The 27,018-nt window shown below is 46.0% G+C and overlaps 1 protein-coding gene across 1 annotated transcript in view; it reads left to right on the forward strand.

Annotated features, from left to right (window-relative positions):
- The window catches only part of PEF1 (penta-EF-hand domain containing 1), a 62,065-nt gene that overhangs the window by 29,733 nt on the left and 5,314 nt on the right, over positions 1–27,018 (forward strand). The window contains exons 3-4 of the mRNA XM_069622523.1: positions 1,347–1,502; positions 14,756–14,899. Coding sequence (XP_069478624.1) covers positions 1,347–1,502; positions 14,756–14,899 — 300 coding nt within the window. The remainder of the gene's footprint in view (positions 1–1,346; positions 1,503–14,755; positions 14,900–27,018) is intronic.

Consider the following 27,018-nt stretch of genomic DNA (forward strand, 5'->3'; position numbering starts at 1 on the left):
ATAAGAAGGAGCTTAAAAACAGCTCCTGGGTATCCAAAAGTAACCAGTGACCAGGAGCTACCACTGGGGAACAAGAAGCTATTACATTGCATTCCACAAATCTACCTTCCACATAAGATGCAAACATATAATTGTGTCCATAATTCATGTCTCCTTATGTTTTAAATGTCATATACATGTGTCCTAAGATGTATTTATAGATTCTCCCAAATGTTAAATTCACTTAGTTGTGTTTTTTTGGCATAGGTTGGCCTGGGGAGCCAAAAGTAGCTCCTGAAGGCTGTTGGTGTCAACCTAACCAGGCTCTTCTAGGCTACAAGCAGGAACTAAATGGCTCCCAACTGCCCTCAATTTCGAACCCTGAGATTGCACTGTACGCTTCTTGGCAGGAACCCAGAGGCTTGCTTGCCACAGGTTACCTGTAAACCACTTTCCAGGTGTGGGTTGTAAAATCCTCGGAATTCGTTCTCATTACATTGTCCACTTATGAAGCTCACACCACAAACTAAATTGTTGCTTAAATATGTGTCGGCAGGGCACAGTGTGGGCGCAGTCCTCCCTGTGTTTTCAAGTAAAAAAAATAATATATATTTATAGCTGCCCGCTACAACAGTGCTGTGGCATGGGCATCGAACCCAGGTGGTGTGGCAGGCAGGCCAGACCTTTAGTCATAAGACAACGCCAATTTGGTTCACAATGCTGTAAACGGTCTTCTACTGATTGTGCTATACCCGACATGCTTTGTTATAGATTCATAGACCTAAAAGGTGCATGCCTTTTGATGCTTTGCCAGCGATGCTATAGGGCATTGCAGGGAAATCCGGTCTCTTGGAAAATGCTGATTTGTGCTTTATTCAGCTGAGAAAGAAACTAAAGTGAATGTGCATATTTCACTTTAGGATACACATACGTTCAGTTCCTGTGATGTCACTTCCCATTGCACATTTTGTTTTCTTGGGACTTGAGCTCTGGATGTTGGTATTTACCCTAGTCACTGGTGCTCGCTTGCTCCCTCTCCAGAGGGCAAAAGATTTGGTTGCCCTTTGATAAATGTCTACATCTACACAGATGTAGAAAGATGATGATGTTGTGGACCTGCTGTTATGCTTATGGAGATTATTTCCGTGGCAGATGCATCCGCTCGCGAGTGTGGCTTGCATTACGCTGCATGGGTCATTGGCATACTTACTTGTATAGTTTGGCTGGGGAGGTTAGGAGGGGCCATGGCAGGGTTGAGTTTCTGGATGCAGCGATGACTGCGCCAGCACTGCTCATATTCTCAGCATCCTTGGATCTGCTGCCTAGGCTACATTGATCGCTGCTCATGCCATGTCTTCTTCCCACAGGGAACATCCCTCAAGGCGTGGACCCTGAAGCTTACTCCTGGTTTCAAAGCGTGGACACTGATCGCAGCGGCTACATCTCGGTCAAAGAACTGAAGCAGGCGCTGGTGAACTCCAACTGGTCCTCGTTCAACGATGAGGCCCTCCAGATGATGATTAGTAAGTGTGTACACGGTGTGTGCCTGGCATACACCAATCCTAAAGCTCTGCCCACTTTTATTATTTGTGAATCTCTGCAGTGTGTAGCTTGTATACCCCGAATGGTCCTAAAACGCTGTCAATGATCATGCTTGATTTTGCACAGTGTGCGGTTGGCATACTGCTACCAATCATGAAGCTCTACCCATGAAGATTCGCTTGAGTCTGTGGAGGTGAGTGCATCCACCTTTTAGCCCCCTCTGGGTCTGGCCACAACCCCAAATTTTCCAAAATCTGAGTCCCCAGCCCCCCTCTGTCAGCCGACTGCCCCTGATCCCTCTTCCTGGTCGCGTCTCTCTTCCCGCCTCCTGGCCCGCCCACTCTGTCCTGATTGGTGTACTGTCCCACCATTACCGCCTCTCCCGGGGCGGCCCTCTGCCTGTGCAGCCCCTGCGGCTAAGGACCCGAGGCAAAGGACGGCTCCTACAAAGACGGCTCCAGGTTGTATCTGCAGGTATTCGCAGGAGAAGCAAGAAGCCAACAAAAAGCAAGTGTGGCAAGGGCGGGGACAGAAGCAATGACTTCACGCCATACCACCCTACCACTCAACCCTCGAAGCTAAACTATTGTAAAAATCTCCATACTGTGGTATAGTTGCATTTAATAAGTCTGCATAACAGCACATCAGTGGTATAGTTGCGTTTAGTAAGTCTGAACAAAAGCATAGCTGTGGTTTAATTGCATTTAGAAAGTCTGCATAACAGAATTCTGTGGTATAATTGCATTTGGAAGGTCTGCATAACGGCATGCCTATGGTATAATGGCATCTGGTAAGTCTGCATAACGGCATGTCAGTGGTATGGTTGCATCTGGTAAGTCTGCATAACAGCATATCAGTGGTATGGTTGCATTTGGTAGGTCTTCATAGCAGCATATCAGTGGTATAGTTGCTTTTGGAAAACGTGCCTAATAGCAGATCTATGGTAAAATTGCACTGGGAAAGTCTGAATAACAGCATACGTGTGGTATAGTTGCACTGGGAAAGTCTGAATAACAGCATACGTGTGGTATAGTTGCACTGGGAAAGTGTGCCTAAACGGCATGTCTGTGGTATAGTTGCATTTGGAAAACGTGCCTAATAGCAGATCTATGGTATAATTAAACTTAGAAAATCTGAAAAACAGCATACATATGGTATAGTTGCTCTTAGAAAGTCCGCCTAACAGCAGATCTGTGGTACAATTGCTTTGGAATCTCCGCCTAACAGCATATCTGTAGTATTGCTGCTTTTGAACCTCCAACTAACAGCAAATCTATCGTGTTATTACATTTAGAAAGTGTCCGTAAAAAGCGTATCTGTGATATAGTTGCATTTAAAAAGTCCGCTTAACAGCATATCTGTGGTATAGTTGCATTAAAAAGCGTGCCTAATAGCATATCTGTGCCTAATAGCATATCTCTGGTTTAGTTGCATTTAGAACGCCCACCTAAGTGCATAGCCGTGGTATAATTGCTTTTAGAAAATCCACCTAATAGCATATCTGTCGTGTAATTCCATCTAGAAAAGTGTACCTAAACTGCATATCTGTGATATACCTGCATTTGGAACGTGTCCCTAAGGGCATATCCCTGGTGTATGTGTTATGGTGTAGCTTTTATGAGGCATATATGTGTCAATTAAGATGTAGGTTCAAGATATAGAAATATAAGCAAGTTAAATGTTGTGTTCAATATCAATGGAAAGCAAGTCTTGCCATGGAAAGAATACAGCCCTGTCTATTCAATGTAGCCTGGAATGGAGGTATGTCATACTGTACGAGAACATTCCATCTTGCTATGATGCTGCTGTTTACTTTTGTTGGCATTCCAAGTGAATCTGTTGCTGCTTTCTTATGTGCCTGGTTGTAGTGTTATGCAGCTGGAGGTCCTTTCATTATAAATATAACTTAAAATAAACAGTTCCCTTAACTTGCGGTTGTCCGGATGTTCATACTTAACATTGGCGACGAGGATTTTCAAGAACCTGATGCAGAAGCAGAGTAAAGCTGAGTAGCAAAAGAAGAGACCACTGCCCCCAGCCAACCTAAAGCAAGTCAGGACCTCCTCTGCACACTAGTGAGCAGCCGTTCCGTTCTTTGAACGTTTGTAGTGGCCTGGTAAGTGGCTTCCCCTCTCATTTACTCTCTGCGCCATAGCACAATAAGCAAAGCAATAGACTGATTTGGAATGAGAAGTGTGGAGGGGTGAACATTGAGAACACATGTGATGACATGTAAGAAAAAGGGGGGAACCAGCCACAAGATAAAGCGACATTAAATAGACATATGTTCCATGTGGAGCGTCAGACATTGAAGAGATATATATATTTTGAGTTACATATAGGAGCAGGAAGATATTTCTAAGCAATAAGGAAGTGCATAGAAAAGGTTTTGGAAGCAGGCACGATGCAGACACAGCCAACAAACAGTACTGTCAGAAAAGGTACATTATTGCATTAGGGGTTTGAGCTGGTGGCTGCATCTTCAGAAACTCATCAGAAGGCAGCACCCGCAATATTGCCTTTATTGGGCTCAATTGAAACCTGAATTGACCTGGGACCTAAGACCTGAAGCAGAACATTGCCCTATGTGTTTGCTCAGGGAGAGGTGTTCTCAGTGATCACAGGCATCAGTCTATAGTGGAATAAATAGCTGCAACAGGAAACTTAAGTTGAGGAGTGGGAGAAGTTCTGCACCATAACAAGTGATAATTCACAAATAGCCCCATGGCTATGTCGAATCTTAGTGGCCCACCCATTTTTATGGCCACTCCAGGACCAATAAAAACCAAATGGGCACAGTGGAAGAAGGGTTTCATGCACTATTTGAAAGCAGCTGGCGGAAATTCGTTTTCCAATGACAGAAAACTTGCTCTTTTAATGCACCACTTAGGTTATGAAGGACAGAGAATTTTTGAGACTTTGCCACAGGTTGCAAGTGATGGTCAGGGAGACACCATCTCTGATTTGGAAAGTGCATTTGTGAAGTTGGATTTGCATTTCAACCCGAGGACAAGCACTATACTGGAAAGTTATACCTTTCGCATGAGAGTACAGGAGTCTGGTGAATCAGTTGAAGAATACATAACTGTACTCCGACAGTTGGCATCCTCATGCAAGTTTCTTGGAGCATGTAATGAGCATCTGCGTGACCAATTCATGACTCACTGCAACTCTGATCGCATATGTGAGGAGTTATGGCTCAAAGATGAGCCCACGTTGGATGAAGTAATAACCATTGCTAAAAGAGTTGAACATTCTTTGGCATGCATTGCTAAGCTGGCAAAGAGAGATACAAAAGAGGTGAAGCAAGAGACATTGAATGTGAATGAACACAATAAAAAGAAATTCAAAGATAAGGAAAAACAGTCTTATCGAGGAGGAACAGAGTCGAAGAACTACAGTCAGAAGGGAGAGAAAGGAGAACAAGATGAACGCTTGTGTTATCGCTGTGCCAGTAGTTCACACTTCGCTGCCTCAGTAGTTTGTCCTGGTAGAAGAGCAACCTGTTTGAAATGCAAGAGGAAGGGACATTTTGCAAATTGTTGCAAAAACTATCAACACACTCAAAAGAAAGTCCTATATGTTACTGAGGATGAGGGACAGAAGTCGTCTGATGATGAGAATGAATTTCCATTGAATAATGTTATTGTTAACACCATCACTGATGCCATTAATGATGTTGATGAAGTGGATAATGAAGAGGATGAGTGTGAGCGTCCTTATGCGACTGTTAAAGTGGATGCTAAAGAAGTATGGATGATGGCAGATTCAGGATCAGAAATAACACTCATGTCCAAGGAAATGTTTGAAAGAGTAGTGAAAGGGGATGTACGAGGACTTTTTAAACCTGATATTAAGCCTGGTGGCTACAATCAGGACCCCATTGATCTCTTAGGATATAGTAAGAATCGCTTTCAATTTAAAGACAGGGAATGTGAAGGGAAAATGTATGTAACCAAAAGAGGTCTTAACTCTACTGGGGTGGAGGGAACAAAAGAAATTGAAGATAAAGTTGGATCCCAATAGTCCTGAACAAATGTTGCAAGTGAATGAATCAATCATTAGTAAACACCCCAAAGTATTTAGAGAGGGCATTGGAAAGAGTAGAGGTATACAGCATCAAATCTTGTTAAGAAAAGGGATTATCCCTGTGGTTGCAAAATTGAGGCCAGTACCTTTGGCAATTGGAGAAGGAGTTAAAGAGGAGCTGGCGAAATTGTTGAAACTAGGTGTTGTTGAAAGAACAGGAGAGGTAGACTGGACTTCTCCACTAGTGGTAGGTAAGAAAAGCTCAGGTGAGCTCCGCTTGTGGGTAGACTTACGTCAACTTAATAAGTGTGTGTTGGTAGATCGCCATCCTCTACCTAATCTGTCAGAGATGCTTTCGAGAATTGGGCAAGGAAAGGTATTCTCGAAATTAGACATGGCTAATGCTTACCATCAAGTAGAATTGGAAGAACGATGCAGAAAGCTCACAACATTTGTCACCCGTGAGGGAGTTTTCCAGTTCAAACGCATGCCTTTTGGACTTGTATCTGCTGCTGCAGTTTTTCAAAAGGTTATGGACAGATTAGTTGGAAAAATCAGAGGTGTATATTGTTTTCAGGATGATGTTTTGATTTGTGGGAAGAGTGAAGAGGAACGCAGTAACACACTGCATAGAGTTTTGGAGATATTTGAAAAGAATGACATAGTGTTAAGGGAAGGAAAATGTAAGTTTGGTGTTTCTAAAGTTGAATATTTAGGCCATGAAATATCGGCAGATGGTGTAAAGCCAAAAGAGAGTTTGGTAAGTGCCATAAAAGATATCAAAAGCCCAGAGGTCAAAGCACAATTGAGATCATTCCTAGGGATGACTGAATTTTATCAAAAGTTTGTACACAACTATGCTAGTAAGGTGACTGAATTGAGAAAACTGCTGAAGAAAGGAAGTGAGTTTGTCTGGTCGTCCAAATGTGAGAGTGAATTTGTCAGATTGAAGAAGGAAATAGATTTAGCACAACCATTAGGACAGTTCGATACGTACCGACAGAGTAAAGTCACTGTTGATGCATCCGAAATGGGGATTGGTGCAGTGTTGTCTCAAGTGGATGATCAGGGAAAGGAAGAGATTATAGCACATGCATCTCGAAAGAGGAGCTGAATTTAGGTATTCTGGCCTTAAAAAAGAGGCTTTAGCCTGTTATTGGGCCATGAAGAAATTCAGAAATTTTATGAGGAACATGTTTCATGTTGTGCACTGATCATAAACCACTTAAAGAACTTTTAGAGAATAAAGGCCTAGATAAGGTATCCAGGAGGGTTGCCGGATGGATTACCCGCATGCAATGTCACGTTTTGTGGCTAAAGTAATTCCGGGTAAAGAAAACATACTAGCAGATGTTTGTCAAGGTTAAGGAAACAAGAGAATGAAAATGATTCATATGGAAATGGAAATTGTTTTCATTAATACTGAGGGCATAGTGTCCAAGGAAGAATGTTTGGAGGAAATGGACAAGGACGAGTGTTTAAAGTTGGTTATTGGTTATGTGGATTCGGGTGAATGGCCCAAGAAAACAGAATTGAAAGAAGATACCATCCCATTTTGGGAGGTCAGGAATGAACTAAGTGTGGTAGGTGTTATTTTATTCAGATGGGAGCGTGCTGTGGTTCCCAAAATGTTACGAAACAGAATTACTGATTTAGCTCATGTAGGACACATTGGCATTAGCAGAACAAAAAGTGTTTTACGTAACGATTATTGGTGGCCTGGATTTGATACGGACATAGAAAGAAGACTGGCTGACCTATGTGTACTAAGATTGGAAAAGGAGAAGTGGCTAGACAACAACCCCTTGTAGAGGTAGAAGTACCAGGTGGAGTTTGGAGAGATGTAGCAGTGGATATCCTGGGCCCAGTTGATTTAGGGAATGGAAGAGGAACATTTATATTTGTTCTAGTTGATCTATTTTCGTGCTGGTGTGAGTTTAGTAGGGGAGACCACCGGAGAGGCCTTAGTAAAGTAGTTACAGCAGATATTTGCTAGGGAAGGTGTCCCTGAAAGTATTCTGACTGACAATGGTCCTCAATTTGTTGGTGGATGTTTTGCAAAATATGTCAAAGAGGCTGAACACAAGAGGACTGCGTTATATCACCCGGAGACGAATGGGTGTGTGGAAAGAATGAATAGATGTATTAGGATGGCAACTGAAACAGGATGTGATAGAAAAGTTGCAATCCAAGACAGGATTTTTAGTCTGCGCATGTCACCTCATTCATTTACGGGAATAACCCCTTTCGAGTTAATGAGAGGACATAAACCAAACACGGTGGTCAGTCCACCATGGTTGGGAAGAAACAGAGAAAGTGATTATGTGGTAGATGGTGTGAGCAAAGATTTGAAAAAGAAAAAGAAGGAATGGGTAGCGTGTGAGAATGTAAGGAGAGGGAAGAAAACTTTGAGAATTGAATGTGGAGACATGGTGAGGATAAAGAAAGGGGTGTTGAAGAAGAAAGGAGAAGCGCTATAGTACAATACTGTAAAGGTAATTGCTGTGCTGCGTGGAGCGATGCGGGTAGTGGGAGGACAAGTGTGGAACTTGAATTGTGTTGCTTTTGTGGATGATGTTTTTGGAATAAAATAAAGGAGGGAGATGTGTTATGGTGTAGCTTTTATGAGATATATATATTTTATATGTCAATTAAGATGTAGGTTCAAGATATAGAAATATAAGAGTTAAATGTTGTGTTCAATAACAATGGAAAGCAAGTATTGCCATGGAAAGAATACAGCCCTGTCTATTCAATGTAGCCTGGAATGGAGGTATGTCATACTGTAAGAAAACATTCCATCTTGCTATGATGCTGCTGTTTACTTTTGTTGGCATTCCAAGTGAATCTGTTGCTGCTTTCTTATGTGCCTGGTTGTAGTGTTATGCAGCTGGAGGTCCTTTCATTATAAATATAACTTAAAATAAACAGTTCCTTTTAACTTGCGGTTGTCCGGATGTTCTTACTTAACAGTATTGCACATGGAAAGTCCGCCTAACTGCGTATCTGTGGTACATTTGCTTTTAGAAAGTCCAGCTAATAGCATATCTGTGTTTATTGTTGCATTTAGAAAGTTTGCCTAAACAGCGTACCTGTGGTACACCTTCATTTAGAAAGTGTCCTCAAAAGCATATCTGTGGTATATTGCACTTAGAAAAGCATGCCCGATAGCTTATGTGTGGTATAATTGCATTCAGAAAGTTTTCACAACCATGAGTCCACCCCTCCCACCAAGATCCGCAGAAAATGACCCCCTCGCATGCCTCCCAACCGCCCCTTCCCCTAGCTATCCTGCCCTCCACCACAACCCCCCACCCATCCCCTATCCAAACACCAAGCCAGAGGATCACGATGGCGAGCCAGCCATCCCAAGACCCCCGCTCATCCAATCCCCTCGACCCTCCTGCCTACTATTGTCATACCCGCCCCCCCGACTAACGGCCCGCCTAGCCTCCCAAGCACACACCGCCACCACCCACATCCCAGTGCCCTCAACTCCCATCATCCCCCCCTGCAACCCCCTCACCTTCCCCTCCCTAAAAACTGTACGCCTCGCCCTTGCAAGAACAATAGCTGCATCCCTTTCCCCCTCCGATCCTCCTACCCTCTCTCACACCGCCCGCAAAAAAGAAACGCTGAAGAGGAAACTTACCTGGTCTCCCTCAATCTCTCAGTACTCATCGCCATTCCTGTCTCGACCAACCTCCCAATCTCAACCGTCACCCCCCCCCCCCCCGCCTCGCCCTACCTGAAACCCCTCTCCTTGGATTCTCACTGACCACAACTGAAACTCCTACCCCACCTCAACCCACTTTCAAACCCTCCCACCCATTCACTGTGTCACCAGTCCAACCCCTCCCCACCCAATCCCACCAACTCAACTGCACGTCTACTCTTCCCAACGACCACCAACGCACGCCCCTTCTCACTCCCCTTTTCCCTTCCTCCCCCCCTCCCACGCCCTACCCCTGAGAATCCCTCACAATCCTCCTGTACCAAAGTATATTGCATCCTCTTTAACGCCCGTCTGTAGCAAAAAACAGACACCGCAACTTTGACTTCCTCGCCTCTGACAAACCGGACCTTGTCTTTATCAAAGAAACCTGGTTCTCTGACTACTTTGCGCCTATCGCCAACGAAGCGTTTCCCCCTGAATACTCCCTCATTCCTCTAAACCGTTCCTCTAGAGGTGGAGGAATAGCAATCGCCTTCAAGTCTCACTTTCACGCCTCAGTCGTCGACAACCAGCAATCCATTCCTTCTTGCGAATCACTCCTCGTAAAACTATCCCTCCCCCCCCCTTCGTTCTCCCACAGCTTCCTAATCATCTACAGACCCTGAGGCTACGACGGGCAATTCTCAAACAACCTCTGCGACTCTTTCGCCACCCTCCAACTAAACCACCCCACCCTCACTGTTCTCGGTGACTTCAACATATGGCCTGAGATCCCCAGCAACCCCATGACCCACTCTCTGGTTGACGGCCAAGACGCGATTAACCTCCATACCCACATAAACGGACCGACGCATTATAAAGGACACACCCTTGATGCCATCTTCTGCTCACACAACCTGATTCATCTAAACCCCCACACCACTATGATCTGGTCTGCTCACTTCATTATCTCCTTTGCGATTCGCTCACCCATCCCGCTCCCCTTACCTGAACCAGAACCTCTGAAACTACGCAAATGCTGGGAAAAACTAAAGATCGTTCCCGACCTAGCCAATGCTCTCCTTCGGTCCCCCCCCCGACCCGCCTACCCAACTAACAACTATCCTCCGACACCTTTGACTACTGCCTTAACTCGTCTCTAATCCCACTCACCCCCTCCTGTAAACATCAGCTCGCCAGGGCCAGTTTCCTAGGTGGTTCATACCAGAACTGAAGACCGCCAAAAAGCTTTATAAATCCCTAGAACGCAAATGGCGGAAAGACAATACAACCCTGAGCAGATTCACCTTGGCCCGGCACCACCGCCACTACAAGGCCGAAATCCGGAAAGCTAAAAAAGTCCACTACAATTCCCGAATCCTAAACTGTAAAAACCCAGCAAAGAACTTCACAAAATCATCGCCAAATTCACCAAATCTTCATGTACCTCTGCCCGTCCCACCCCCTCAGTCACTATGCGACTCGCTCTCTCTTCACTTTAACACCACAGCTCTTGAAAGAACAAACCTGCTAACCAACACATTTAGCTCTAATACACCCACCACACAATCCACCCGCCCTTCCTGCCACCCCGCCACCTGCGACCGCTAGCCTACCAACTTTCGACTCTTTCACTCCAATATCATCTGACTTCTCTGCCCGCAAACCATCCGGCTCCCCGCTCGACCCATGCCCAGCCACAACCCTCAAAGAAATGTTTACTTCTACCTGCGCAGGAGAACACCAAGAACCATCATAAACGACTCCATCTCCTCCAGAATTTTTCCCGACGCATTCATAACAGCGCATGTCAAACCTCTCCTAAAAATACATTAAAAAAAAAAACCTTCCCTCGATCCCAAGAACTACCGCCCCATCTCAAACGCCAGGTTCCTCGCCAAACTCATTGACCGAACCGCCCACTCCCAACTAAATGCCTTTGTCGAAGCCAACAATCTCCTTGACCCCGCTCAATCAGTTTTCAGAGCCCGACGCGGAACCGAAACCACCCTAACTTCATTCTGGGATGACCTTAAAAACACTGCTGATTCTGCGGGATGCGCCGCACTAATCCTTCTTGACCTATCCACCGCCTTAGATACAATCAACCACTCAATCCTCCTTGATCGCCTCCATTCCCTAGGAATCCGTGGAAACGCTCTCAAATGGTTAGCATCCTTCCTCGACAATAGGAACCAAATAACCCTACTCTCTACCTATGCTTCCCTCGCCCGACAGGTCAACACTGGAGTTCCACAAGAGCATGCTTGTCAGCCCTCCTGTTTAACCTCTATTTGTCCACCCTCCCACGAATAATCCGCTCCCACAATATCCTTTGCTACAGCTACGCAGATGACACACATCTGATCCTAAAACTCCTGAATTCAAATACCAACTGCCAACATGACCTCGCTTCCTGCCTCCTCAACGTAGATCAATGGATGACCAAAACCACCTCTTGCTAAACCCTTCCAAAACTGAAATAATGATATGTGGCAATAACAAACTTCTTCCGCACCCGCTACCCTGGCCATCTGCCATGGGCAAATCCCCCACACCCTCAAATTCAGTAAAAAACCTTGGATGCACCCTAGACTCAGACCTAACCCTCTGGCTCCAAGTGAACAATGTCTCCAAGTCCTGCCACTATCATCTTAAAACTCTTCGGCGCATTTTTCCATACCTCTCTTTTCCCAACAGACTCTCCGCAATCCAGTCTATTGTCATGTCAAGGCTGGACTACGCAAACCCCCTCTACCTCAGACTCCACACGTACCAACTAACTAAACTACAAAGAGCACAAAACGCAGCTGCCAAAATGCTACTCGCATCCCCCCAGCCCTTAAAACTCTGCACTGGCTTCCGATTGCCCGAAGGATGACCTTCAAAACCTTATGCATCTCTCACCGGACAATGCATAAAACAGGACCACAATATCTCCAAGACAAGCTAAAACCCTACCAACCTCCACGCACTCAAGATCAAGCTCGGCCAGCCTCCTAGTCATACCAAAAACCAACTCCTGTCCGGTTAGGTGGATCATCATTCTCAGCCCTGGCCCGACTCTGTGGAATGCACTTCCACCCCACATCCGACTTACCAAAGGCATCATATCTTTCCGCAAACTACTGAAAACATGGCTCTTCCCCTGAAACCGGCATGCAAGTCATACTAGATAACAGCAATCAATGGCCTTAGTCCAAAGCCGCCTTCTCATAAACGACAATCCAGCATCATGATCCGAGCGAGAAATCTAAAACTACTAAACTAAAAAAGATGAAGAAAGTAGAAAGTGAAGAAAAGGAATAAACTGAATGAAAGCAATGAAAGTGGATGAAACTAACGAAATGGATGAAAGTAATGAATTACATGTGACGAAAGAAGTAGACTAAAGGAATAAAGTAGACACGAGGAACGAAGTATACCTGAGGAATAAGCTGATCGAGAAGATGGAAATGATTGAGCACATGCTACAGATCGAGTGCACGGAACAGGTAGAGTGAAGGGAACAGATAGATGAATGACAGAGCGCATGGAATAAACGGAACAATTGAAATAAATTGCATGGATGTAGCGCACGACACGTGAAGCCGTGCAAAAGATGGATGGAATGCATAAGACGGGTGGGGTGCGTGGGACGGGTGGAAGAGCGCGTGGGGCAGAGGTGTGTATTGAGTGCACGGAACGGTTGGAGTGCACAGGTCGGTTAAACGATGGTTAGAGTGCACAGAATGGCCGGTGTGCATAGAATGGTTAGAGTACACAGAATGGCTTAAGAGCAGAAATGGTTGGAGCGCATAAAACTGAGTGAATGGAACGGTCGGAGTGCATGAATCTAACGGAGTGTGCTCGACCTCAAGCATCTAAGGTAAACCACCATATCACATCTACACGCTTACTCTCTTCTATGCATCATCACTCATCTATAACACAGCGATACTATGACACCATTCGGTATAGCTGTTCTCATACCATCACTTGCCTCATACTGCCCATCATCCTAACTAAACACAGCTGGTTATGCACCCTCCAGTTTAGGCGTTCTCCTCAGGCCTAAGGCAGCCAAATCGGTCTGGATAACAACCTGCCAGAACACACACATACTCTTAATCTCCCAACCACCACACCTACCGTTAAGAAGCAGCTATCTCACGAATGCCAGGCCTGCTGCACACCTATCCGGTGCTCACACGCACCTTATGACTCTACTGACTTGAACTTCGGTTCCCGAGGGCGTTCAACCTACCAGCGCCTTGGGATCATACCAATGGTACATAAGGCGCTATATAAATGCAAAATAACATAACATGGTACGCAATAGCCTTTCCATTTCTACATCTACGCAATGGGTGGTTAGCATACCTCTTCCAATCCCAAAGCTCTGTCCATGATGATTGGTGCGCGTTCTGTGGTGTTCTGGAATATCCCAATCACAAAGCTTTGCGCAATGCGGATGTTATGCTGTGTACAGGTTATTGTAACTTTACTGCCTTATTGCATAATGTGTGTCTCCTTCTCACGCTGTCTTTCCGCTACATCTGGAAGATCACTTCAACTTGTTCATAAATGTCTAACTCCTGATGTGACATCTGACGTACCCGCTTCATAACACCTTTTAATCATAAAGCCCAATTTCTAAGGTTTTGAATATAAATGTTTATTTTCAAATGTCTTCATGTTTGTGGTGAGTAGAAGTTGTGCATTTGTTTATTCTCTCACTGCCTTGTGCAGCCATCATCCTATAATGGTTGTGTTCATGTTGTGGGCCCTACAGGTTGATGCAAAGGAAATGTCCCAGCAGCTCCTCAGGTTCCTGTCGATTGTAGTAAGGGTATACGTTTGAAGACATTTTAGAGACTGTATGTGACTTTTTCTCCTATACAGTGTTCTATAGTGGCGAGTCTCGTGCTTGGTGTTCATTGTCACTGCCTGCCTCCGTTTCCTTGCTTTTTTCTTGGGTGAATGGGGGGGAGGATGCCTTTTTGCACCCTAAAAACTGTTTAATCTCTTCCTCATCTATACTCTGTGCCTTTTTATTTGTTAACAAGAGGAAATTAAAATTTTTAATACAGATTGGCGATGAGCAGGGAAAAGCACAGTTCTCACTTTATTCTTCCATGGCAATCGCTACACATGAACTTCTCTCAAAAGGTAGATGGATGGCAAATCGCCACTCAAGCATTTAAAATCTCACTAGCCTAGTCTTCATGAATGCTGGGTAAAGGAAGCACCAAACATGTCTGGGTAAACTCTAGATTACCATGCAGCTTCTTCGGCCCTGGTCATTCTCGGTAACACCTTTCGACGTGAGGGTGTGTTCATTCTCTTCCCTACCCAGGATTTACAGTAACTGGATACTGTGGTGACTTGGAGTGTGTTCGAGGGACTGGATTTGATCTGTTGCTGTTTTTTGTGAATGCCTGCGATTGTTGTGGTTCCGCTTTGGTTTTCTCTGCAGGATCCACTCAGTTTCTATTCTTGCATGGATTTCTGTCTCTGGTTGGACATTCTGCTCCGGCCCCTAATCTCTTAATTCCTCTTCCTGTGCAGACATGTTTGATAAGACCAAGAGTGGGCGCATGGACGTCTTTGGCTTTGCAGCCCTGTGGCGCTTCATCCAGCAGTGGCGGGCTTTGTTCCAGCAGTACGACCGTGACCGATCTGGCACGATCAGTGCCGCCGAGCTTCACCAAGGTGAGTTATGCTGCTGCAGAAAATACATGGTCTTCTGTGATTACACCAGTGTACAAATGAAGCATGCATACAATCCTTGTTTTAACCCAAACTTTGAGGTGTTGCTCTGCACGTTTTGAAGTTGGGAGTAAATGATTTAGAGTGGTATGGGGGAGCGTTCTTGGCTGGGTCAAAATCTGTAATACATGGGTAATTTTGTTGCAAATGCATGTATCGCTTTTGTGCCCAGTAATTGACAACTATATATTCCCCAAAAAACGTTTAATGATCAGTTGAGGTAAAAAAACTTCGCAATGAAACCCTGGAAATTAAGCTAAAGCCTCTTTTAACGTATGACCACAATTAACCTCACTAATACCACCATGTATGGTATCAATGACATCACTGGTACCATCACTAATATCATATGACGATTATTTTCTCATGACATCCGACATAAGATCACTCTATGTATTTGAACATAGTTAGACCAGAAATGCTCCTCTTGTGGTTCTTCCTTGAAGCAGTCTTCTGCGCCCACACATGCGCCATTACGGTCCAAAAGCAAAAGATCATCCATGCATATAAAACACGGACCACACGTTCCGAAAGCACACTCGCCTAAACAGACGCCGTTCCCAGTACTGCCCACACCACCGAGCGTGCTTCGACAAACGTGCAACTGTCAAAACGCCTGCATTCACACATTTCGTCGATCATACATCACCATAAATGTAACATTACACAGAAGCCTCTTCTCCTTTTATCTCCATCTTTAGGCTATAGCCTCCATCATACCCCTGAATAGGCTACATTCCCTGTTCACGTAACACCTACTTCAAATCCCTGTACTAAAGAGAAATTCTTGCAAACAGTGGACTAAGTGTCTTTATTTGTAAACGTTATGGAAAATGTCCTTTCAGAAAAACGGATACAAATAATGCAAGGAGTCCTCCAGGTTACGTGGTTACCCTTTTGCAGCCCCATGTTACCACTCTTTCACAAGACCATGTGCTTAATATAGGCCAGGACAATTTAGGTTGGGATAATACTGACTTTTATGGTGATGATAATTTTGAAGATGACCTATGATGATGATGGCCAATGCTTGATCCCCTCACACCTCAAACAGGGTGGAAGGTGGGTGGCTGTCTGGGCGGACAGAGTTCCACACTCTGATCTTCCGCACAAGTCAGCACCCTGTAGTAGCAGAGAAAAGAACCTAGTGCCGTACCACACCGTCATGCTGCACTGCTCAGCGTCTCACAAGCAGCCGCCTACGAAAGCCAAAATGTTTCAATAGAAAGACCTTAAAGTCTCTAGGACAAATCTCAAATCATACATCCAAAGAGGTGTTTTGATACATTGATTTACCCCAGAGCCTATCTCACTAAATTTAGACAATTTGAATATCGATATGAAAACATGGCGCAGTCCACCCCCATTCAGGCCACCTATAAAGGAGAGTTTATGCGAAGTAGAGGTAGACCTCGGGCTGCTGTCTCTAATGGCGCCATTGCCCAAAAACAATGATGTCCCAGTTCAGGTTCCTTCCCATGTTACCCCAGTAGGGGGTTGAAGATTGGTCTTGGGAGGATATCTCAGTGGTAACGTGCTCGCCTAGGAAGCGAAACGACACGGAGCAACACCACTTCGATCCCCGGGTCTGCGCTTAGAAACCGCTGGGTATTAAGCGTGTTATAAATAACCTATCACAATCACATTAAGCCGACTTATGGAGGGGACTCGACCGTGACAAAAGGGTACTCCATAGAGTTCCTTTCCAGACCTCATCCTCCAAGATAACATGTCTCAAGAACAGCTACAGATTATTCGGGAAGAAATCCAAACCCTTCTTCAAAAACTAGCAATAGCGTGTGTCCCTACTCACGAGGTAAATGGGGTATTTATTCAACTTCCTTGTTCCCAAAAAGGATGTGACTATTATGCGCCCTGTGTTAGACCTTCATCCAGCAAACGCGTATGTCAAACCCCATATGTTTCGAATGACCACGCATCAGGAAGTAATCTGCTCTAAAACGGGGGATTACATGACGATGTTGGATTTGAAATATGCATACTTTCATATTTCAATGTTGCCAGCTCACAGAAAATATTTTGAGTTCAAAGTTAGCACATAGTGCTTCCCTTCACCATTTCCTCAGTACCAAGGGTTTTCACCTAGGCACTTGCAGTGGTAGCTGCAAACCTGCGCAGGCAGTCCATTCAAGTGTACCTTTATCTCGGCGACTGGCTAATAACTGGAAAGACACCCCAAGAGCGTCATCAAAACCCCCAATAGACTATCAACCTACTCTTTAATCTATAGGAAAAGTTGCAACTGTGCCTGCACTTATTTGCGCCAAGATAAATTACTGGTGTATTTCTTTTTGCTATTAATGACAAATCCAAAAGTTCTGTTGTATTTGATAAGTTTTTTATTTTGAATTTTCAGCCCCTCTTGGATGATACGTGTTTCGGCGTACAACCTTTCGCCTTTTTCAAATCCGGCCCTTTAATGTGTCATTACGGTTCACACAAAGAATAATGTTCTTGTTGTAAATGAAGCACTTTTAGTCTTGGGCTCAATCCCACCTGAAAAATCTGATGCTCGCGATACAAGCGTCGGGTTTTCAAAAGGGGCTGAAAATTCAAAATAAAATAAACGTTATCAAATACAACGGAACTTTTGGATTTGTCATTCATAGCAAAAGGAAATGCACCAGTAATTTATCTTGGCACAAATAAGTGCAGGCACAGTTGCAACTTTTCCTACAGTTTACAAACGGAGTAGAGGAACTCAGTGTCTCCGTAGTGACCTACACTCATGCGACAAAGAACCAACCACAAAAGACAAAAACCCTAAAAAGGCTAATAATCACCAAGCAACCCCGATTTGGTTGCGAAGGTACAGGCCTATGATATCTCAAAGTTCCTCAATGTTAGGAATACTCTTTAATCTAGGCTTCTCAATCAACGAGGACAAATTTGTTCCAACAATATCTTGGGGCTCTGATCCAAACAAGACGCTTTTAGTGTTTGCTCCAGTAGGGTACAACATCTTCTTTAATTCCACATTATGGAACCAGTCCTCGAATAATCGTACGGAAGGCCAGCTGCCTACAGGAATGATGGCCTCCTGCATTTACATACTACCTCGTGCTGGGTTGCGCATGCATCGTATGCAAGAGTGGCTAGCGAAACCGTGGTCGCAAGCGAGCGGTCAGTCGAACGATCTAGTGGTAATTTTGCTGAATTTGGTTCAATCCCTGCAGTGGTGGACGAGAGAATCTTCTGCAAGGGAAATTGTTCACCACCCCTGCAGTACAATCTTACCACAGGCGCATCACTGTCAGGATGGGGAGCATATCTCCTCAATCACACTGTGCGCAGCAAGTGGACGCAATCACTAACAACGAAAAACATCAACTTTCTTGAGTTGATAGCATTGTTCAAAACCCTCCAAGCTTTTCAACACTTCAAGCGAGAACTGTCCTAGTCCTAACCGACAGCACAAACGTGGGTGGGTGGACGTGGGGGGTGGAGAGACACTCTCGCCAAGTCTGTGCTCAATAGCACAGAACATATGGAATTGGGCATTAAAACGCAACATGTTCCTCCCTGTCCAAACACGTACCAGGGGAACACAACTGTCTAGCTGATGTGTTAACCAGAGACTTGCAGCTTTGCACAAAGACATTCTACACAACAACGACGTCTTAAACTGGTTGACCACACAGTACAAGGCACAATGCCCATACTACATGACAAGGTACCCACAAGCGGGATCCAAGGGGAATGCTCTGTGGATGAACTGTCGGGTATATTTGCTGTTTGCTTATGCTTCCTGCCCCTCTCCTCCAACACCACTGCTCAACATGATTGTGCACCAGGAATAAGTAAAACTAATTCCAATAGCTCCATTGTGGGCACATCAACCATGGTTCTCTCAATGTCCATTTACTGACCAGTGAGACTTCCATGCCCACATAACATGCTGTCCCAACATCGGAGGTCAGTATATCATCCGTGCCCAAAAACTCTGAACCTGGCAGCTTGTCTCTTAGGTCAGAGGTAATCTAAACTTGCAACAAAGACGTATAGACATCCAGAAGGAGGCACAGAAACCTAATACCAGACATTGCTACTAAAATAAATGGAAACTGTTTGTTATCTGGTGCACAACTAGACACATCAATCCAGTATTGCTCGACCTCACACATTGTTCTGAATTTGCTTTACAATTTGGAAACCGGGTTGGTTTACAACTCCCTTAAAGTCCACTTGGCTGCACTGCGGAAAGTGCCAGTAGTTCACCCATTCATGGAATGGGCTAAAGCGTTACACCCACCGTTTTAAATCCCATCTTGGAGGTAGGTTTGAAATGTGGATGGGTCCCCCTTTTTGGGCCAATGCATGAAATCAGTCTTCAGCACCTCACTTGCAAGACTTCTTTTCTTGTTGCCATTACATCCATCTGAAGGATCGGTGAACTAGATGTGCTCTCAGTTCAAGAACCCTTTCTTACCATCCATAAAGTCAAGGTGGTGCTAAGAACGCTCACCTTTTTGTGCACCTAAATTTATTTCAAGGTTCCATGTTAACCAGTCCAAAGAACTTTGAACTTTCTTTCAAAATCCAACCAATTCAGCACAAGCCTCCATGCAGTAGATGTTAAGAGAGTTCTTATTTATTACCTTAACAAGACAAATCAGAAAAACTGATCAATTATTTGTCTCCATAACTAATGGAAGAGAAGGGGACCCTGCCTCTTAGGCGACGATCGCAAGATGGATGGTCAAATACATTCAAATGTGCTACTCCCTTTCTAACAAAACTCTGCCCTTCACATCCAAAGCACGCACTACCTGTGCTACCTTAGCTTCATTGCAAATGTACCTTGTAGATGTAATTTGCATGGCGACTACTTCCATACATACCTTGACACAGCATTATTGTCTGGATACTCATTCCAAACAAGATTCACAAGTGGGACAAGCAGTATTAAAACATCTATTTGCTGCTGTACCTTCAAACATCAACCACCTTGTCCAGGTACTGCTCGCTAGTCTATGCACAGCATGTGATTGTAAGCAGATCCACAAGCCTCAGAAGGCATACCTTACTCACCATAATTGTATTGTTGATGCTTGTATCTGCTTAAAATCACAAGCGCCCACCCTTCCTCCCCTCTTGGATTTGAAGGTGCTTAGACATCGAATGCCTTGCACTTACTCTTATGTACTCACACAAACACTTCATGCTCCCTCATGTCAGAAACAATCAATCGGAGGGACTTGGATGCGTGAAGTACTATGGGTATCACACTAGGGATAGTATTACGACGTCCCTTTTCGATTTTTTGATAACAAGTCATGCAATACTCTGCATGTACCACCAGTGGGCGACCTATGCAAAGCATGTGAATCTAAGCAGATGCAGGCATCAGAAATACGATTATGGTGAGGAATGTATGATGTATATTAATCTTAGGCCCTCAACACAATAGTAGGCCTCCTCGGAGTGTGGCAGACTGACCATTTGCTTGTCTGTTACGTTTGTCTTTATAGTACGAGAACGCATGTAGCTTAAAGCGCTGCCTGCAGCAGATGACATTTTCTCCTTATTGGTACCTACGCCCCGTTTTGGTGGCAGTTTGAGTCCAAATAGAGGTGAATGTGTCACAATGTATAGTTTCTTCATCTCTGCTGAACGTTGACTGCAGCTTGCTGTGTGATGGTATTGGTGCAGTTTCCCCTCCTTTGCAAGGATTTGTCCTGTATATTTGCATGTTCGTCTGTTTTTTTTTTTTTTTTTTGTATTTTTTTTTTTTATTGCAATGATTCTAAAGTGAGATGTGTGCTGCTTTGAACACCTGTGACGGCAAAGCTGCTTTTCAGCGTGTCGTTTGGGTGGGAGTTTGTCTGGTGCGGGTGTATTTTTATGATGTTTGTCGGTTTATTTTTTATAAAATCTGTGGCTGTTTCGATGGCTCATTTTAGTTCAGTGCAATTGTGACATCCAGGAACTGTTTGGTGTTTGCATAGTTTTTACAAGAAACTTCAAGGTGTCGTCTTGACTAGTTTTCCCGTTTTCTGGTCATGTGTGCCACGGGTTGATTTGTTTGATGTCTTCCCTCCTCTTCCCGATTAGAGCTAAGAAGAGTGCTGAGTGGGCGGGGGTTGTTCTATGTATTGAGTGTAAGTGTCTGGCTATAGCTACCATATTCTCTAATGCCAGCTGCGTGTGTGGTGCAGCTGCACAGGGCATCTGCTGTGCAACATCCTTTGCAGGTGTCGTTTTGCAATGCCATTAGTTGTGTGTGATATGAAGCGTATTAGGCACTTGCATCATTGGGTCTGAGCTGTGCCAGTTGTTGAGCAGGGTTTTGGTTGGGTGCAGGGGAATGTTTTATTAGGGCTTTCTGGCTGACACCCCCCCCCCCCCTTCATCAGCGATGTCATTGGCTAGTTTTCCATCGGCCTTTTTTTTTTCTTGTTCGGTTCATTTCTCATGACTTACCCAACATAGCTTGCAAAATCTTGCCTTTTGCCAATACGTTTTTTTCTGGGTTCGTCCAAAAAGGATCCTGTTAATTTTAGTTTTGATACCTTTTTTTTAATGGGACCAACAAATTGTGTTGGGCTATGCAGGAATTGATTTCGTTCATCACTAGCTGGGACGAGCAATACTTGAGCAGTGCTTGGACTACAGAGGTGCAAAGTTCATGCCATATTTGTTAAACGGGCACCGCTTTCACCCTTTCTCGTGGCAGTGATGAGGGTAGTCTTCTGCTAAAAGGTATTTATTTATCTGTAGCGGTAGGGGGAGTGGGAGTCGGGCCAGAGCCAGGGTGTCTGGCTTGGCTTTATAAGAGCCAACACCAGATGAGTCGGCAAAAAGGATGTTCTACCACCACGCCCCTCTCCCAACAGCACAAGACCGATACCTGGTACCCTCCTCCCACCCCAAACTCATACCTGGCGTCCTGACTCGTCTAGTAATCCATACCTGACGTTTTTTTGTTCTTGTTGCCCATACTGCAAGGTAAGGTGAACCTGATTTGCCCAGATCACTTATTGTAGTAAAGAGATGAAGCCAAGATTGGTGCCCAGTTTGCACTGATCAGTTGAACACATTTCTTCTCATCTGTGTGCCTTGAAAATACGACTTAAATGGAGCACATTGTATTCTGATAAAACAGACCAATAGTCTGCTTTCCTCCAAGAACGAAGAATGTGAAGAATGCAAAGTGATGTCATCAGAAAATAAAATGTCACCTTGATTTTGAAACTTGCTCCCTCAACAACAAAATAAGGCTGCAAGGTGTTTGTATTGAATGTTTGACACAGTAATGCTGCTTGGTATTCTGATGTGATGCAAAATTGCACACACCCTTTTATGTGGGTGTGTGTAAAACCAGCAGACCCCGTGGAAATAGTCCCAGTTTTCAGTTGTTTTGGAAGTAGTGCCTGGAAGTGTGGTGGGGACTCGCTCACCTGGTGCCTTGTTTCTGCCGACTCTCCGACTGATGAACTCCTAAGGCTGTATGGAGACGGTGAAGAGCAGTCTCCATCTAATACGCGAAACGCGTTAACGGACTTGAAAAGGACTCAATTTACCAAAGTAATTATTGCGTAAACTGTTTTCTGGACACGCTTCTTTGAAGCAGGCTGGGCTGCCTTTAGTGTGCTGGGCTGCTTTTAGTGGGCTGGGTTGGATGCTTTAGTAATTGTGATCGGGCAGATTCCAATCCCTGAGCCTTACGCACATTCTGATTTTTTTTTTTTCTTCTTTTTTTTCATTTTTTTTCCTCCCCACCCAGATTCATTGCATAGTCTAGCTCTGCGCCCCACCATCTGAGCATTGTACTAACACTTTGGTGCGCTCGCATCTCGCACGCACATCCAAGTGCCTTGACGTGTGATGTTGTAGTGTGAGGGTGAGTAGGTTAAGTCTGACGTCAGATAATAAATCTGACTATTGTTATTGGTGGTGAAATTGCGCTTTAAACCCTCTGTGTGCCATATTTTGATTACTTGATTAGACGGGGGCAAAATGGCCAGTGGCTTGAGAAGCGGGCGGTGCACTGATATGGTAAACTCGCAAAGTGCCATTCCCGACGCAGTCATTAGCCCTAACATGTCACACGAAAAGAGTTTCAATGATCTGACCATAAGTCCAAAGGGTAAGGAATGTATTAATGATGTTGAGGGGCACCAACTCCCTTCCAATACTGTTGGAACTATTGCAAAGAGTGATAAGAAGGGTGCAGTGGTGGCCAAGAAAATGCACCCCCCCCCCCCCCCCATATTGTTCTGGAGAGCCAATTGGCTAAGGATACCATCATTTTTACCAAGCCCGACTTTCCCTTACAGCAAATAACGAACTTGGAATTGATGGACTATCCCACTGCAATGGAAGGTGGACCAGGTCAACCAAGTACATCTGGCTTACCCACCTTCCCTGTTGCCAATCACGAGTCATCAATTGAAATAGCAGAGTTTGCTTTGAATTGTTTGCTTGTCAATCGGCCTGTTAACACCATTGATTCCACGCTCACGTGGACTTGCTGCATTGAGTCAAGGTAATATGAATATTGCCTTGGTGAAATACTGTAAAAATCCCTCTGAGGTAACGGAGGCAATTTCTTGTGAGACATTGAAACAAGCACTATCAAAATCACTTAATTCTCAGATTCCAGACGAATGGGCCAATAATAATTTTGCACATGCTAGTGCTTTCAATCCGATCCTTTCTTTCTCCAGTTTCTCAGGGGCCTCAAGATCCATATACATTTCCAGTGATCATTTGTATATTAGACCTGTTGGATAAGGGCCACGATGTGACACATTTGGAATTATGCGACATCAAACATTCCTTAATGACATACTGACCAAACTTGATCGCTTAGGTTTTGCAATCGCGTCCGGGCTTTAAGAAGTGCGAGGACTGTGGGTCCAAGATGTCGGTGAGTGACTCGCACGACGCCTGCCTCTGGTGCCTCGGGGAGGCCCATGACACGGATGATTGTGTCGACTGCCAGTCGCTTACGACCAAAGCCTTGCGGGAGCGCAAGAAGAAATTGTCGGTAGGTAAGGTGTCCAAGCCACGGAAGTCGAGGTCTGCGGGTCTTTGGACGGACGATTCGAGGGACGACTCTCCGCATAGTCGTCAGAAGTCCAGTGGGTCTCGGTCCTTGAGTAGGCCTCTTCGAGGCACTTCCGGAAGCGCCGTCATCGGTCGCCTTCCCCGTCCTCATCCGAGGACTCCGCCCGTCGGCGGGTTGAGGTCCCGCTCGGACGAGGGGAATCGTTCTCGTCATGCCCGTTCCAGGTCCCGGTCCTCGACGCGCTCGAGACCGTGTGCACCTGTGGTGTCTTCGAGGAAGACGTCGACGCCCGTTGCGCCGAGGTCTTCGACTGACTCTTTCGAGGCTGCGCCTCTGAAGAAGTCGTTGACGCCATCGGCACCCAGGCTGTCGAGGGAAACGCTCGGGGCTTCGCCCTCGAGGCCTGTGTCGAGCTGTCGGCGCCGCGTTCGGCGTCGACGCTGATTCACTCGACGCCTTTCGAGGCTGTTTCGACAGGGGTACCCCGGGACACAGTGAAACCCCCTAGAAAGGCTCTGGCCAAGGTCAAGCATGGCTTTGTTCCCCATTCTGTGCTCTTATCGCCATCTTGAGTACATTTCAGAGGTGGATGAGGGCTCTGATGATGGCATGGTTCCTGATACGGCGCCAGATGAGATTCTCTTGGGCCATAGCCAAATTGAGGACCTGCGTCAGTCCCTGCACGACGCCAGCGGTCTGGACACCTCTCCGGAGGTGGAGTTTTCTAGGCCTGAGCCTGGCACTCATGCCGACTCCTCAAACCGGCGCCTTATGTCTAGGGTCACTGAGTACTTGGGGTGGTCTGCTCCCCCAGGGGATGTTCTTCGGGATGACCTTATGGATATCCTCGACCAAGGTCCACCAACTGACCCGGTACTGCCGTTCCATATGGCTCTACAGAGGAGGGTGGCGGCGGCTTGGACTGCTCCGGAGAGTCTCCCGGCAGTGGGCAACTCTTTGCCGCGAAAATACCGCCCAGCCAGTAGCGACCTCTGCTACTTGACCAAGCACCCCACTCCGGAGAGTTTGATGGTAGAGGCGGCTACGGCCTCAGCAAAACAGGTGTCGTATCCTACCATCCCTCCTGATGGGGACGACAAGCATTTTGATGGTTGGGCGAAGAAAGTGTTTTCTTCAGGGGGTATGGCGATTCAGGCGTCCAACTCCATATGTGCCTTGTCATGCTTCACGCACACTCTGGAACTGTTTCCTTAGCGGCTGAATATATTCCCAAAGGGGACGAACGGGATGGTTTCCTTGCCATGGTTCAGGATGGCAAGGATGCCATGTGTGAGGCCGTTCAGTCGGGTTTGGACATGGCAGATTGCGTCAGCCGGTCCATGGCGGCGAGCACCGTAATACGCAGGTTTGCGTGGTTGCGAAAGTCAGGGTTTGCTCCTGATGTGCAGGCCCGGCTCCTCAACATGGCCTTTGACGGTGAACATCTTTTTGGCAGCAAGACTGACGAGAGCCTTGAGAGGTTGCAGACCTCCAAAGCTGCACCGAAGTCGTTGGGTGCTGCAGTTCGACAACCTCTGCCTTTTCGTCCTAGGGGACAGCAATGGAGGGGAGGTTCCTTTCGTTATTATTCATCCTTTGGTAAAGCGAGAGGAGCTGCCAGTCAAAGGGGCCACCGTAGGAGTGCCCGAGGTGGAAAACAAGGTACTCTAGGTGCCAAGGCCGCTCGGGCAGTTGCCTCTTTGCCCTCAGGCAACGCCGCAGCCGCTTCAGCTCACTCATGAGGCCATGGCCCATGGTTCGACGGTTGGGGGGAAGGCTGGCGCAGCATCTTGTAGATTGGCGTGCCATTACTTCAGATGTGTGGGTTCTGGAGATCATAGCCCACGGCTACTGTCTTCCTTTCTGGCAGAGGCCTCACGACAATCCACCGGGGAATCTCTCTTTGAAGAGTCCGGACCCGCTCCTTGCGCAGGAAATTCAATCCCTGCTGGAGAAAGGAGCCATAGAACTGGTGCCTGTAGCGGAGAGGAACAAGGGATGGTATTCCCCTTATTTTTTGATTTCCAAGAAAGACTGGGGATTGAGACCCATCATGGACTTGCACGGTTTGAACAAACTGCTCAGGAAGGACAAGTTCAAGATGGTTACTCTCTCCTCCAGGCCCTTCAACTTCAGGACTGGTTGGGGTCTCTCGACCTCAAGGACGCTTATTTTCATGTGTCGATCCATCCAAAGCACAAGAAGTACCTGAGGTTCGCGGTTGGCGACTCGCACTTTTAGTTTCGGGTCCTGCTGTTCGGATTGACCTCCGCCCGAGGGATCATCACCAAGCTCATGGTAGTGGTGTCAGCGCATCTCAGGAAAGGGGGATTCACGTCTATCCCTACCTGGATGTTTGGTTGATCAGGGTGCGCTCTCCCGAGCAAGTCCTGGATCATCTGTCGGTCACCTGCCACTCCCTCCACAGGCTGGGCTTCTCCCTCAACTTAAAGAAGGTCCCATTTGACACCAACTCCAGGCTCCAGTACATCGGAGCAGTGCTCGACACGTCCCTGGGGCAGTGTTTTCCTCCCCAAGTGAGGGCTCATCACATTCAGCAGATGGTGCACAAGTTTCAGCTTGCCCAGAGTCTCCCAGCGTTGGAGTTCTTGAAATTGCTCGGCCTCATGGCATCCTGCATTCTTCTGGTGCCAGAGGCCAGGTTGCGGATGAGATCTTTGCAATGGGCGCTCAAGCTCCAGTGGTCTCAGTCCTACAGCAGGATGTCGGACCCTGTTCAGGTGCCGTCCTCGGTCGCACAGGACCTTCTGTGGTGGGTCGTCGAAGGCAATCTGATGAAGGGGGCTCCTTTTTGGCTACCCTGGCCGGAGGTGACGATCGTGACGGATGCATCCCTCACGGGATGGGGAGCTCATGCCAACGAGTTGACAGTCAGCGGCTGTTGGTCTCCGTTGGAGTCCAGACTCCATATCAATCTGTTGGAGCTGAGGGCCGTCGGGCTTGCCCTGAAGGCTTTTTTGCCGACTGTGCGAGGAAAGAATGTCCTGACGGACAAAACAGTGGCCAT

This window comes from Ambystoma mexicanum, chromosome 11 (genome assembly GCF_040938575.1).
Source record: "Ambystoma mexicanum isolate Mex_15411 chromosome 11, UKY_AmexF1_1, whole genome shotgun sequence".
Lineage (NCBI taxonomy): Eukaryota > Metazoa > Chordata > Amphibia > Caudata > Ambystomatidae > Ambystoma > Ambystoma mexicanum.